This window comes from Triturus cristatus, chromosome 4_1 (genome assembly GCF_964204655.1).
Source record: "Triturus cristatus chromosome 4_1, aTriCri1.1, whole genome shotgun sequence".
Classification (NCBI taxonomy): domain Eukaryota; kingdom Metazoa; phylum Chordata; class Amphibia; order Caudata; family Salamandridae; genus Triturus; species Triturus cristatus.
The window spans coordinates 1,244,772,507-1,244,786,938 of NC_140585.1; the positions used below are offsets into that span (position 1 = coordinate 1,244,772,507).

At 43.7% G+C, this 14,432-nt stretch overlaps 1 protein-coding gene across 1 annotated transcript in view; it reads right to left on the reverse strand.

Annotated features, from left to right (window-relative positions):
* AAAS (aladin WD repeat nucleoporin) overlaps positions 1-14,432 on the reverse strand; it is a 444,387-nt gene that overhangs the window by 339,943 nt on the left and 90,012 nt on the right. Inside the window, exons 4-5 of the mRNA XM_085654670.1 lie at positions 4,151-4,206; positions 2,338-2,429 (exon numbers count right to left, since the gene is read on the reverse strand). Coding sequence (XP_085510796.1) covers positions 2,338-2,429; positions 4,151-4,206 — 148 coding nt within the window. The remainder of the gene's footprint in view (positions 1-2,337; positions 2,430-4,150; positions 4,207-14,432) is intronic.

Below are 14,432 nucleotides of genomic sequence, written 5' to 3' on the forward strand. Positions count from 1 at the left end.
TCACAGATGGTGGTAGCAGTCCCAGAAAGTGGACTCTGGGTGCCAGCTATAGAGATGTTCATTTCAAGGGAGGTATTGCAACTGACCATTCCTTCCCATTCGCTTATTTAGTCGCCTCTGCATTATAGCTTCTAAAGCCCTGTTTCCATGGCTGGCACCACCTCAGTGTATGCTAAATTGGTACAATGTTCATGTATTGAGTCAAACATGTTAGTTTAATAAGAGTACATACACCTCTTGATGTAGTTCACAGAGTTTTTAACGCTTTATTCATTTTTGGTGGAATATTGTTCACGCAAACTTACTATATTTATCGAAGGAATGCACTAAACTCAATAAAAGGCAGGTGCTGTATGTTCTTGACACACTCCAACTGCAGAAAGTGAGTGATTCATGAAGAATTTGTTCTCTGAATGGGCTAGGCTTCTGCAAAGGTAGCCTTCCCATGTTGGGTATTGGCTGGATTTGGAATGTCAGGGCTAACGAGGAGATGTCAATGTGCTAATCTTATTGGACTACCACCCTTATAACCAGCACAATTACTCCATGAAGATACCACAGGCAGTCTCTAAGCAAACAACTGGCAATTAGATGGTGGTACCCCTTAGTAAAGGAGCTTCAAACGTATTTAAGAAACATTTTTACCAAGAAGCTCTGAGAAGACCTGGATGTCTCATAAGGAAAAAGCGTACTTTGGCGTTGCTCTCTCAAGTAAAATGTATGTATAGGTAGATATTTTTTAAACGTTTGATTAGATACTTGCAGGGACAGAACTTACAAGACAGGAGAATTCCCCAAAAGTCACTCTGATTTGTCATGTTAGCAGCAGACATTTGTTTATATTTTGACTAGTCTCCCTTATTAGGCCAGAAATTACAAAACTAATCAGACTTAAAAGCGGACGTGAACTTCCATGAGTTAAAGGACCATAGAAGAGTAAAGTCGGGTCCCATTCAACCCCACTCACAAGGTCAACAAAGTCTGTCTACACAGCACTAAATAATACTCTATTAAAAAACAGATCCGACCTCAAACCACTACAACGCTGATTTGAAAACACGGACTCTCTACATCCACCACATGAGAACAAGCTTCCAGAGAGATTTTTCAAATAAAGTCATGCTTGCTACTAGCCAGCAAATAAACTATGTGGCTACAGCACCTGCCAGACTACGCCAAATAGGTATGACTGGCATGGGTCCAATGCTGATTGTGCAATAGAAGTCAAGCTACCTCCCTCAGAAGACTCATATATGCCAAACAAAACTGGTCTGGAGTCGTACATATTCCTATTCCGAGGAAGCCTGGAAGTTCTGAATGGACAAAGCTATAAGAGCATAGCCACATGCTTATGGATATGGCCCATTCCTGACTGAGGTGGCACCGTGGGAAAAAACCCCAAAACAAAAGGACTGAAATGCAGTCGGATTAATTACTAATAGCAGAAATAAATTCAAAGCATTCTGCCCATCACTTTTTTCCTCTCTATGTGGCATGTTAAGTACGACAGGTATACTCAGACATGGATTCTCTGCTAATTGTGTCATTGAACTCAAGATGCACCTCCAGGATTGGGCCCAAATAGGCAAAAACTGTTTGGAGTTGCTTGCATTCCTATACACAGGCAACCCGCCCTGGCAGATCAGAGTTAAATGTTCTACTGGAGCAGGAACAAGGTTGACTTACATATGGCTAGTTCATGTCTGAGCAGGCACGATGGATAAAAATAAGATATTACCAGAAATTATTTCAAGCATACACTTTTGACTATTTTGAACAAGATATCAGTCCATACTGGTCAGACTTTAGCAAGTCTTGCTTATGTTTGCTAACTGTAGATCTGAATGTGTTAAATTTGATTTAGTCACTGAAACGGTCTGAAGTTCATTTTCATTGCATGTTTATTGGATCTGGCCTCTTCCAGAGCAAATAATGCTTCACAACTTTGCTGCCTATAGGTAAACCAAAGAACCTTTAAAGGATATTTGTACGAAACTGTTTGTACACACTTCTCTCCCGCCTTTTTTCTGGCAAATTAAGTTTTCAAGTTCACAGCATCAGCATCTTCACGGCTGTGGGAAACGTCTGGGGGTCTTGTTGCTGTAAGTGATCTGCTCCAGACTCAATTGACCCACAACACGAAAACATATGAAAGGCATAGGGGTTCTAGGTTTAAATGCCATCAAGTCTGATGCCTATGCTACACAGAGTGCATTATTTAAATTAGCACTTAAGAGTGAAATCATTCCCAAGCTGTTTTTCCCTTTTACAACAGCATATGTGCTGAAAGCTGGTTTTTGAGTTCAAGTGATGGGTGGCACCATCTAAAATACTCACCGACAAGTGGGGGAAGAGTGAGCCATGGAAGGAGGAAACCCAGCGGCATAGTGTCAAGGCCCATCTCGAGCTTTTCCGCAGCCAAGTATGCACTAAAAACAGAGACGGGCAGAGGTGAGAAGGACAGGATGAAGTTGAAATGGAAGAGGATAGTAGAAGATGCAAAGACAGATAAGGGTAAACAAGAAAGCTTGTGAGTACATAAGAACCAAACGGAGGAACATAAGGTTTAGAAAGAACGCATAAGGGCGGAGAGTGAATGGGCGAATTGGGAGGTGCTCAAGGTGCCATGCACTTGGAACGTTTCAGAGGCAGGATTTCAAGACATGGGGAAAGGACAGCATATCCAGGCCCTGTCCAACACCGGTTAGATGGGGCGAAGAGGAGAGGACAAGGAAAGAAGGGAGTGGAGCACAATCAAGAGTGGAAGTGCATCAGAAAAAAGGCTGATGAACAGGGCAGATAATATGAAACGGAAGGGGGAGAGGGGAAAATTCAAGAGGTGTGTATGGCTAACGGAAATGTCCTCAGGTTGCGCAGAATGCGGTGGTGCAGGTAAGAAGAGAGGTGTTCAAGACAGGGGGGAGTGCATAGTTCGCAGGGGAGATGGACCACAAGGCAGATGAGCCAGAAAAAGAAGTGTTCATGTTCAGTACACAAAAAGGCTTAAGTGAAAGATGCAGAAGGACTGCTATGGTCCATGGAGTGAAAACTATTGCAGAGGACTGCACAGCACGAGCCCCCGCTGCACATGCTCATTTCACAGAGCACGCAAGTAAGCAGTGAGTGCACCAGAAACACAAGAATACCTCATTCACACAATCTAGATACAGAAATGGCAGCATCAGTACAGTCTTATCTCGCACACATAAATCAAATAGATCAGCAGCAAAAGCTTTCATCAGGCACAGCATAGGTCTCATCAGTACAAACATCCTTCTTAGAGCAGGGCGAGAATAAAAAGCAGTGGGGCAAGCTTCACTATCACTCGCAAGCGAAAGCAAAATACAGACATTAGTTAGCAATCCATCTTCCCCAGCTTTGTCCCAATACAGATCAATGGTCCCAACTGAACTAGCCATCCCGTTATTACCCTTACACCGATTACACCACAGAAACCAGGATGCAGCACACGCAGACACACAAACACATGAAAGCAACCGTTCACTCACTGTATTTTAGAAATGGAGTCTACAAAGCCTGGGTTGCCAAATAAGACCATACCAATCCAACCTGATCAAACTTCACTAGCTTCCCAGGCTCATCATGTGTTCTTCAAATTGTCATGTACTGTACAGAGTACCTAACTGTAGGCTAGAAATCTAGACTTTTACATTTCAACTCTATTGTACCCGGGGAACGATACAAAGTTAACACATCTCCCCTCAACAGATTCCTACATCTGCAACGCTTTGGGAAAGCCAGTCCACTACACCGCGTGCTAACTTTAAACATTTAGCTTTCTGAAAACAACTTGAAGCCTAACAATCCTATAGCTTCTAAGCAAACTGACCACCACAGCTATCTCCCTGGTAGCACTGAGACTCATTTCTCAATGCCAACAAACTTCAATGAGAGTTTTCTCTACAAGTGCCTAGAAAGAAGCAGTCGTAAGACTTCACGCCAGCTCCATTTCCTTTTATTAAATATAGTCTTGAAGCACAGTGAAGGATGACTGGTAGACCAGTGGTGACAAGGTATGGTGAACAGAGAGTCTGCATCTGTGCATGTGAAAAGAACAGGTGGAACATCATATGTGGATCATTCTATCACACAAAACTCCGACTAGAGCGTGCACACGTGATAGCCTTACCTTCCTCCTCTGAGTTTGTAATCTCATCCAGCAGCCCAGAGAGTCCCACATCTTGCCTGCAAACAACAAACACGTGCAATATTAACCACTGTGGTACAGGCATGAAACCACAGACTCTGGATGATAAGGACCTCAAACAGCCTACCTTCGTAGCTTTGGTAAAAGAAGCGGATATACGACAATACAACATTGACTCATGATCCCTCGCTTTAACCTTTATTTAGATGACATTGCCTTACCCTTAAACATGCACCCGCAACAACAGAAACCCCTTATGCTGCCAACTCGCACGACGCAATCGTTTTAATCGCTGTGAGTTACAATCATGTTTAACTTACCCAGCATAATAAGGTTTGCTGATTTTTTATTAATATTTTGCGGACACTTAAAATATAACTGCCAAATACTCTGCTCCTTTCTTGATATACCCGCTTATTTTACCTAAGCTATGAAGGAACCATACTTGCAAGAGTGTGTATTGTACACTTGGGGTTACTGCTGCACTCGATATTTATGCATAAAACAACTTTTCACTTATCAATCCATAGTACGGATTTCAATTTGCCACATATAATTTCCCCAGATGGAGTGATGGCTATTACCGCTCCAAGGAACAGTGTTTAACTGGAGTATCTTGATATGGAAGTACATATCACTCTCCCTTATAGTACTTCACCTGCATGTGGGTTCTGGCTAACATAGGATATGCGCCCTGATCTCATGATAATTGCATTTAACTAATACGCGCATTATGATTATTTTCCTTCTATATTACGTTTTGCTTCACCCTGGGAAATGGTCGGATGACTTTCTTTGATCTTTGTTACACTTTCAGTTATTTTTCATTTTCTCATTGTGTTTCGTTACCCTAGGTCTGTATGTCTTTCAATATGTTTTCGTTACTCAAGGTATGGTGACCTGACCTGCCCTGCCCTTAGAAAACTCACTGTGTGCACTTGCTAAGAAAGGTCACACCCTAAAGTTCCTGGTGGCGGTTAGCGGTGCCTTTTATATAAAAATTTATGTTAGAGATTAGACAATTCTTTACTGCTATCTTTTTTTAGCATCTGTAGCCCTGATGAAGTTGTGATTACAATAAAACACGTGTTGGCTACCGCTACTGTGAAGGCTATTGTGAAGATTACAATAAACAACTTGTTAAGATCAAGAGTGAAGAAACTACGATTGAAGAATACATTATTGCTATACAGTTGTGGTACATAATTCCCTTGCGTGTGCCGGATGACTACATATAGTTATGCTAATACGTGCACATATTTTCTGCAAAAATATGGATTAGCAGCACTTCCCACAAAGTCCACCACCTACTACAGTTTGAAGAGATCAAGAAAAAAAATATGTATGCAGCTCAAACGCATCGAATGTTACCAAGGAAAGTAGCCTTGAAATGCAACTCAGCTTTTGACACTTTAAAATAGTTAATGCTTTTGCAAACTGCATTACAGCATTTAAGTCAGAACTTCGATCAGATAGTGTTAATATTCTTCACCACTTTTCGTCAACAGCAGGGAACAAAGAGCCTACATACTGTAATTCAGTTCACAGCTGATGGCAAATCATGTTACCATACACCCGCCCCCAAGCTCAGGTTATTTCAGACGGGCACACTCTTGTTTTGATGTAGCTTTACTGCTGCTAACACCAGAGGAGCCTAGTAACGTGTTGTAACAATACAGTCATTTGACGGGGATAGAGAATGAAGGAGAGAGATTCAAGAACATTTACTCAGTTCCAAACTCTCAGTTTACCGTGTTGGATGTCAAGTGAGGCATTACATCATAATATGAAAGGAAGCCTACTTACCCATAACGCGTCTTCTCAATAATGAGCGTCAGTCCTCAATTTGAGCACGCGGGTGCAGGTGGGTTCCACTAGCACTCATTTTTTGGGGACTGGAGCTTACTTTTTCTCATCATATTTTGACACAGGGCAAGAGAAAGAACAAGCACTGGCATAGCCAATAGGACTCGCTTTTGGGACCTTATAACTGTTTAGCCAGAGCTATTGGCTTTTCCAAATTCTGCAAGCTTTCATAGAGCAGCGTGGCTGCTGTGCAGCATGTTGAAAAGTCATAACAAACAAGCATTGGCATAGCCAATAGGACTCGCCTTGGGGACCTTATAAGTGTTTTGTTATCCAGCACAATGTCCTTGGTGCAACTACATCAACTGTTGAATGGCTAAACACTTATAAGGTCCCAAAGGAGAGACCTATTGGCTATGCCAATGCTTGTTTTTGGTAGACACCAATACATTCAGAAGGTCTAACTGGACAATGCTTTCGGTTCCTGGCCGGCACAAGCTGGGCTATGTTTGCGCGACTCTCTCTTGATGAAAGAGGGCCAATTTAATACAGCTCTCTATGGTTGGACGCACAAAGCGCCTATCTGCATGCAAGTTATCAAACAAACGCACACCAGGGCATGAGATCATTTTTTTGCAGTATTCAGACGCGGAGACCAAGAACTGTACAATATGCGAAGTGTTTCAAAGCCTCCTTTCCTCACGCAGCCTGCCCACTGGGTGCAGGCACTGTATTAGGAAGCAGTGATGTACTGTGCTGGTATTACATTGAGTGCTGGGGAACTGGCAGCCATCTTGTTCTGCTTTTGCTGCTTAAGGGCATTAGATGCTTAATGCAGCCTAAACTAAGAAGGGCAGCCTGATTATTCACAGGGGCATCTAGTTTCGCTGCTAGTCACCTTTCTAACTGCCCATAAGTACACCTGTAACAAGCAAGAATTAATGTCACGTTGTCGTTCCCACCGAGACATGGTTTTGAGACAACTCAATTACAGTCCTTGACGAATTGACACTTCCGGTTGCATGTCAAAATATCAAATACAGAAATATTGCCTGCAACAATGTAGACTGCAAGACACCCACATGCACAGTATCTTCAAGGCCAGAATGCACAGGTAAGTGTGGATTTATCATTCTAAAGTCACATCTGCTTACCTTGATGGTATTGTGCAAGTCAATATTGTTTCAAGTCTTTATTTAAAAATCGAAGTGTGGTACCCAACTATCTTACCTAGCTTTAAACTACTGACAATGATTCATGGGCTTAGCTAGAATCAGTGCAGCAGGTCTAGTGGTACAGTAGTAAACGAGTGGGAATAGCTCACTACAACAAAACAAAACGGTGGAAACTTATACACAGGGATCCCTGCTTCCCAAACCGGAGGACTGAACTGCGGTGAGGTGAGGACGGGCTAAAGACAAACAGCATTGCGGAACTGGCCCGGGTCTCCTGACGTCGCCCCAGGCCGTTAGAAGCAATGTCACACAAGTCGAGGCCTCGGCGAGTGGGGAAGGCCCAGCGAGGAGCAGTCACCCGGGCGGAAGCTAACGGAGCATGCCGGAGCTTGGAAATAAGCGTGAAGCAACAAGAGAATACTTGTTGAAATTGTTGAAAACACTTGTGAAAATACCAGGTGAGATACTGCCCGAGATGAGATGCAGCATCAGGGCCGAGCTGAGTAACTGACGCCGCTGCGCAACTTGAAAGCAATGCGGTGCGTGCGCGCGCAGTGTGCTCTTTTTCAAAGCACATACTCGTGCTTGTGGCGCGACGCTGCACACTCCCGCAAGGCGCATGTGCCACGAGTATGTGCTTTGAAAAAGAGCTGCACGACGGCTAAAGGTCTCCTATGCAGCGCATGCGCACTGCGTAGGCGAGACTTAAAAGTGGGCAAACTAGGTGGGCCTTGTGACTCTAAACTGAGACTAATGTATTGTAAGCTATGCACCTGTATGGAAATCATCATGCTAGAAGCACCTAGACAGATTTGGAGCCCAAGACCACGGTTCCAAGCTAAGAATAATTCACAGGATAATTAGCGCACATAGTAATCAACCCCAAAACAGCCACTGTCAAAGGAAAAATCCTTATGAACTTCATGGGCAGGACAACAGTGCCTACAGCATACAATAGACTTTGCTTAAGGCAACAATTAAGTAGGATCAGGGAAGTGGCCAGGCTTTAAAGGGCTGGAAAATTAATTATAATCATTGCTAAAACCTGATGATGAACATATAATTCCTTTGTTCAGTTTCCATTTAAATGGTATGTTTTTTATGAATGAGTTCAAAACATTAAGAAAATAAAACAAACCAACATTTCTACTACATCTGTACTCTGGGCCTCTCAAGTGTTTGAAAACTGTTAAACAAATGGCAATACAATACGATATCATGTCTCTATTACATTATTCTGATGGAATCATGCGTTCTCTGTCATTTGTTGAAGTTAAAGTGTGGTGAAGTATTTGTTGATGTGGTGGGATGGGATAACTGGGACTTTTGTCCCTGTTGATCTATCCTTATGTAGCCCACAATGGCTCCTATTAAAAGTTGCATGTACTGGTGGGGTTCAAACTCCGCACCAGTAATTACCTGTATCAGTGCTTAGTTTGTAAAAGAAGGAGTGCTGATGCCCTAAGCTATGCTTACAAACATGCAGCCAGCGCTATTAAAAGTTGACGTGCAAAATACCAAGACTGCGTAATCTTCAATCCAACTCAGGCCTCTTTAATACAGTATCAGACACCGCCTTCCCCTTTATCTCACTCTTGCAGGTTCCTCCTCTCTCCTTTGTGACCCTTTTGCCATCTTTCTCTTCCTCCTGTGTTCGTTTTTTCCTCTCTTGCACTCGGGAAATGTCTTATCAAGAAAAATAAATGCTGGTCCCCAAAATGAGTTGCGTTGGGCCCCACCGGCAACCACTGGTTCAAATTAAGCACAGCCGGTACCGTACGGTAACAACTCAACAGTACCATGTAATTAAGAGTTAAACCCCATTGAATGGGGAATTATTGTGCAGTCCTGGAATTACCTGGTGGTATTTCGCATGGTATTCCCTTTTTCATGGGGTTTAATGCACACATTTATCAAACAACCTGAGCAGATAAAGAAATTGTGCGGGGAGGGGGTGAAAAACGTGTGCAGGGGGCTTTTGGAAGGCAGGGGTGGAGGGAGCAGGTATAGAAGGAGAGAAGAATTTTGGCTGGCAAGTGGAAGGCATGTCATGCTTCCCTATACCTGGTCTGAGGTTCAAGCAGGGGTTATGGAAGGGTTTGGGCTGCAATGCAACCTCTTCTCACAGTGATTTTACAGGCTGGATTTTCCAGCCAACTAAATCGTGTTCTTCGTTTCCGCATCCAGTAAATATGGGTTCAGGAACACTGGATCTCTTATATTTGAGCAGAATGGAATTACAAACTGGAATCATGCTCTGCACAGTTCCCGGTTGTGGTCCATGTCTTTATGGGCCCTCGCTAGTGGGCTGATTGGCAGAGAAAGTACAACACCATGAAGCACGAGAAGCAATGAAAAAACAAACAAAGCCTTCACTGTAGATATTTTTTGGATAACCTCAGTGGCCGTGATCTATTGAGAATAGAGTCCCAAATTTTACAATATCACTTTTTCAACTTTTTGTTGAAAAAACAATGCACCAGAACAGATAAAATTCAGGGCCTCTGGTGGAAAAGGAAGGAAGGGGGTCTCCTGTTCGGTGAAGCCAAAAGAGGGCCAAAAAGTTATTTTTTAATAAGCAAATCTAAAGAATGACTGGGAGCCAGTTTATGACTTCAATTGATAGAGGCATTTGAGGCTTCACAATGACAAAGATTCATTATTTTTGAGAGGCAATGTAAGGGTGTTATCAACTGAGTTCTGCAGTGCATCCTTCTAATGGAAACGTATTTTTTTTTAAAGTTTTGCACCACTAGGTACAGTCTGATAATGCATATAACTAAAAATATATTTTTAACATACTTGTTTTATGCAAGATACTAATGGTCCGAATTGGAGTTTAGTGGACAGAGTACTCTGTTGCAAACGTAATAAGATACCCTGCCTGCCAAACATCTGGTCTGCCCACTTCATTTACAGACGGGTTGACCTTAAATTTTCCATCGATGGACCCCAGTAGGCTTTGTTTACGGAAAACTTCCTTTAACGTCCTGACAGAGTATGGGCTGATGGAAGAAGGATATTACACCGCCCACCAAATTTAGGGTGGGTGGTGTAATTTCTTTTCTTTCCTGTACATTGAGAAACAGAAAAAATTATGACACCCACTGGAGGGTAATTTTTTTTTTCTGAAATAAGCGCCCGCTTTTGGAGCTTGTTTCTGCAAAACAAAACAATTCCAAGCATGGAGAACAGCCATTGTTTGGCTGGAAAGTCCCTCAATGGTGACAGACGTACACACCTGCTCTGAGTGCCCCAGAAGCAACAATGTTGGGTTCCCTGGTGTTGATTTTTGTTGTCATGGGCAAACACCAATCATGCATGTATGCCATGACTAGGGGAGTAGGTTGTTCAGTAAGACTGGGAGGGTGTGACTGTCAAAGCAGCGTATGAGGGGGGCTTAAGGACCAGAGGAGAGGAAAAGGAGTGCGGATTTTCAGGGGGACTTAAAACACAGTATTGTGTAAAATAACCATGTTTTAAGACCCTCGAAACCGAGATGAGAGTGTATGAGTGTGTTTATTTTTGTCTGAATGAGTATTTAAAAATCCCAGGTGAAATCTATCAGACACCTTAGCATACCCGGCTGAAAGCTCCTGTATTCAACTATCCATTAAATAATACATTAGTGAGTGTAACACCCCAAACACACCCCATGAAGCCACACCCCTGTGTCTCAAGAATTGCGGTCTTCTTGGACAAGGAAGGGCGCCCAATGCACTACCCTCATGATGGTAAAAGGCTACTGCCTTTCCCAGTAGTCAAGCAGCACAAGAATGGAGGTGGCAGCATACTGCGTAGAGATCAGTAGGAGTGAATAAGCTTTTTTACCTGTGTCAATGTAGTGGGGCCTACAGGCTCAATCATGTTCAGTTTTGCTGCTGTGTTTAACTCACCCTTGCCCTACATCAAGTTAGTATGCAGCACACACATAGTTGAATGTATGTGCTTTGTGTACGCATGCCTGTAAATTGTTCAATGCATGGATGACTATGGGTTCTAATTTGGGAGACCCGGGGCTGACTGGAGGAACATGTGGAGGTAAGGGACCCCCCCCTCCCTCAGACAAATTTGTGGACTGTGAGCTAGGTGGGATACACACACTGGAGGAAGGACAGCCAGGCTCATCAGTACATTTCAAAGGGTGCTCTTTGATTTAGGGAGAGGTCATTGGAAAGGGGCCTGGGCATGTCCCAGGAAGGAGATGGGGCTGATAAGAAAATCATAAAGAGTAAGGCTAAGGCCCTGGGGTAACCTTTGGATGCACATATCACTGTGGCAGACATCCAGGTGTTACTCCTATGTCCTGTACTGTGGGGCGATCAGATTTAGAGTCACTCCTGCTGTGGCAGACTACTTTCTGGAGGAAGGACAGAGTAGAGGAGTGGGTACTAAAAAAGGAATCAGACCCCCCCTAACACAAACTTCAAAGACTCAGACCCTAAATCACATTTGGTTTCTGGAAAAAGACTATAAGAAAGGGGAGCTCAATGCCCCCAAAACTGCGAAGTAGCCAGTTGGCTGGTGCGAGGAGAAGCTTTGCAAGACTTCTGCCTGGGACCAGGACTGGGGGCCAAGTGTTGCATGTGCAAGCCTGACTCTCTTATGCTCGCGCATCCTGTTCACATTTGTATTACTTGTAGTTATAAATGCTATGTACAATATAGATTCGAGCGTGACAATCTTGTCATGCTTGTGCCTACTTCAGGTTGGGCTTCTTGTTGTTCAAGGGTTGTCGGGATATATATATATATATATATATATATATATATATATATATATATATATATATAAATATATATATATATTATCTACTGGCGGTCGCCAGTAGATAGTTAGGACCGTGTTTCCATAGGAAATCTGAAAATTCTATTTTGAATAACTTTGGCGCCTGTTGACGAATCCTCGCGAATTTTTCAAAATAAGTGGGGCGCTCCGCTCCTACCCTGAAAGTCTCGGGGTGATTAGTCAAGCGGGGGCCGAGAAAAAAGGGGGGTCCCAAAACGCGTTTTCCCCATGCATTTTTCCATAGGGACCTTTAGTCCAAGGTACAGCCCGAACGGCTGAACAGAATTACTTGAAATTTGGCAGAGAGGTAGTCCTCAGGTCAGGGATGTGCCTTTTGAATATCTGGAGTTAATCTGTTCAGTAGTTCCTGAGAAAATGTCAGTTAAAAGTACATATATATCTATAAGCGCGCACCGTGCGCGCAAGGTGCGCGCACGGTGCGTGCACGGTGACGTGCGCGAGCGCAATTCTGATTGGTTGTTAGATGTCAGTAAACATTCGAATCGGTCGAAATCAGGAAGTGTCAGCCGCCATTTTGTCTCTCGCAGTCTGAGGCAGTGAAAAACAAAGGTGGAGAACGTGAAAAGGGGGCAGGGGGACAGTTCCTGACCCCCTAGCCTTTGTCAGGGGGTCACTGAAGGACCCCCAAGGGCGAAAAAAACATTAATTTGTTTGACGAAAAAGCGCGGGGTGCGCGCACCGTGCGCGCACGGCACGCACAACGCATCGTGGGCGCTCGGTGCGCTAAGCGCACCGAGTGACCACAGCGCGCGCACGGTGCGCGCACGGTGAAAAACCTGGAAAAAAATATATTAATAAATACATAACTTAGCATTTAAAAAACCGTACAGATTCACTTAAAAAACCATAGGTTTCACACACGTTGTAGTTAGGAATTAGCATTTAAAAAACCTTGCAAATTCACTTAAAAAACCATAGGTTTCACGCATGTTATAGTTAGCTGGACATTTCCGTCGTAAAAAACCAATGAAATTCCCCCGTTATAGTTAGTGCAGGCAACTATAACTCACGCGACCGCAATCCTCTGCTGATGACGTCAGATTTTACATCACTGATTACATATGTGTCTTTCTGAAAAATAAATATTTGTAATATATGTATAGCTAAAGATTAATGGAAGAAGACATGGGTAAATAGGTGTCTAAATACAGTGATGTAATATCTGACGTCATCAGCAGAGGATTGCGGTCGCGTGAGTTATAGTTGCCTGCACTAACTATAACGGGGGAATTTCATTGGTTTTTTACGAGGGAAATGTCCAGCTAACTATAACATGTGTGAAACCTATGGTTTTTTAAGTGAATATATATATAGATGTTCTCCTTGGCTCCCCGGTGTGTCCCTCTGGTCTCTTTCGAGTGAGGAATCTTGCTGTGGATATTTTGCGCGCAATGCCCCGAGCGCGCTAGGGGGACCGTCTCGTTTGCGGCCAGAGCTACAAGGGCACCCGCTTCACAGCTTTTCTGGATTCCAAGGTATTGGAAAGCCCTGGCACCCGCATGAAGGAACAGTGCTCACTCCGCTGATAATTCAGTTCGTGATTACACATAGAGGCCTGCGCATTGTTGCTGAGTCTCATGACTTGCCTGGACCCTTCACATATGCGGTGAGACGTCTAAGGGGGCCTGTGAGAGGTCTTTGAGCTGCGAGGACACTTGTTATTTTAATCTGCACCTACACTCGTCATGTCACAGATCACCAGCACTCACTGCGAGTTACAAAGAATCGACAGCCAAAACACTTACCTGCAAGCCGAAATGGTGCCTGCTGGGAGTTGGAGTTCGCTAAATGGGACTACAATGAGGTGTTCATGCTATTGGTTGACTCTGCTGGGCCCCCACCAATGGGAGCATAATGGATCGTTTGAATGTCGGCAGGTGTCAGTTTCTGGTGTTTGGCATTTGAGAAAGTCAGTAAAGACGAAACGCGTCATGCCTGCCACGCTGCAATAAAGATGTTCTCCTCGGAGTGAGGAATCTTGCTGTGGAGATTATATATATATATATATATATATATATATATATATCCTACTGGCGGTCGCCAGTAGGTAGTTATAGTTAGGACCACGTTTCCATAGGAAATCCGCAACATTCTATTTTGAATAACTTTGGCGCCGGTCGAAGAATCCTCGCGAATTTTTCAAAATAGGTGGGGCGCTACGCTCCGCTCCTTCCCTGAAAGTCTCGGGGGGGATTCGTCAAGCGGGGGCTGAGATAAAAGGGGGGTCCCAAAACACGTTTTTCCCATGCATTTTTCCATAGGACCTTTAGACAGGGCTACAGCCCGAACGGCTGAACAGAATTACTAGAAATTTGGCAGAGAGGTAGTCCTCAGGTCAAGGAAGTGCCTTTGGTAGGTTTGGTGTAAATCTGTTAAGTAGATTCTGAGAAAATAGCCATTAAATCAATATATATATCTGAGCCAGCTTACGGTGCGCTTACGGTACGCTTACCGTACGCGTACGGTGGCGTGCG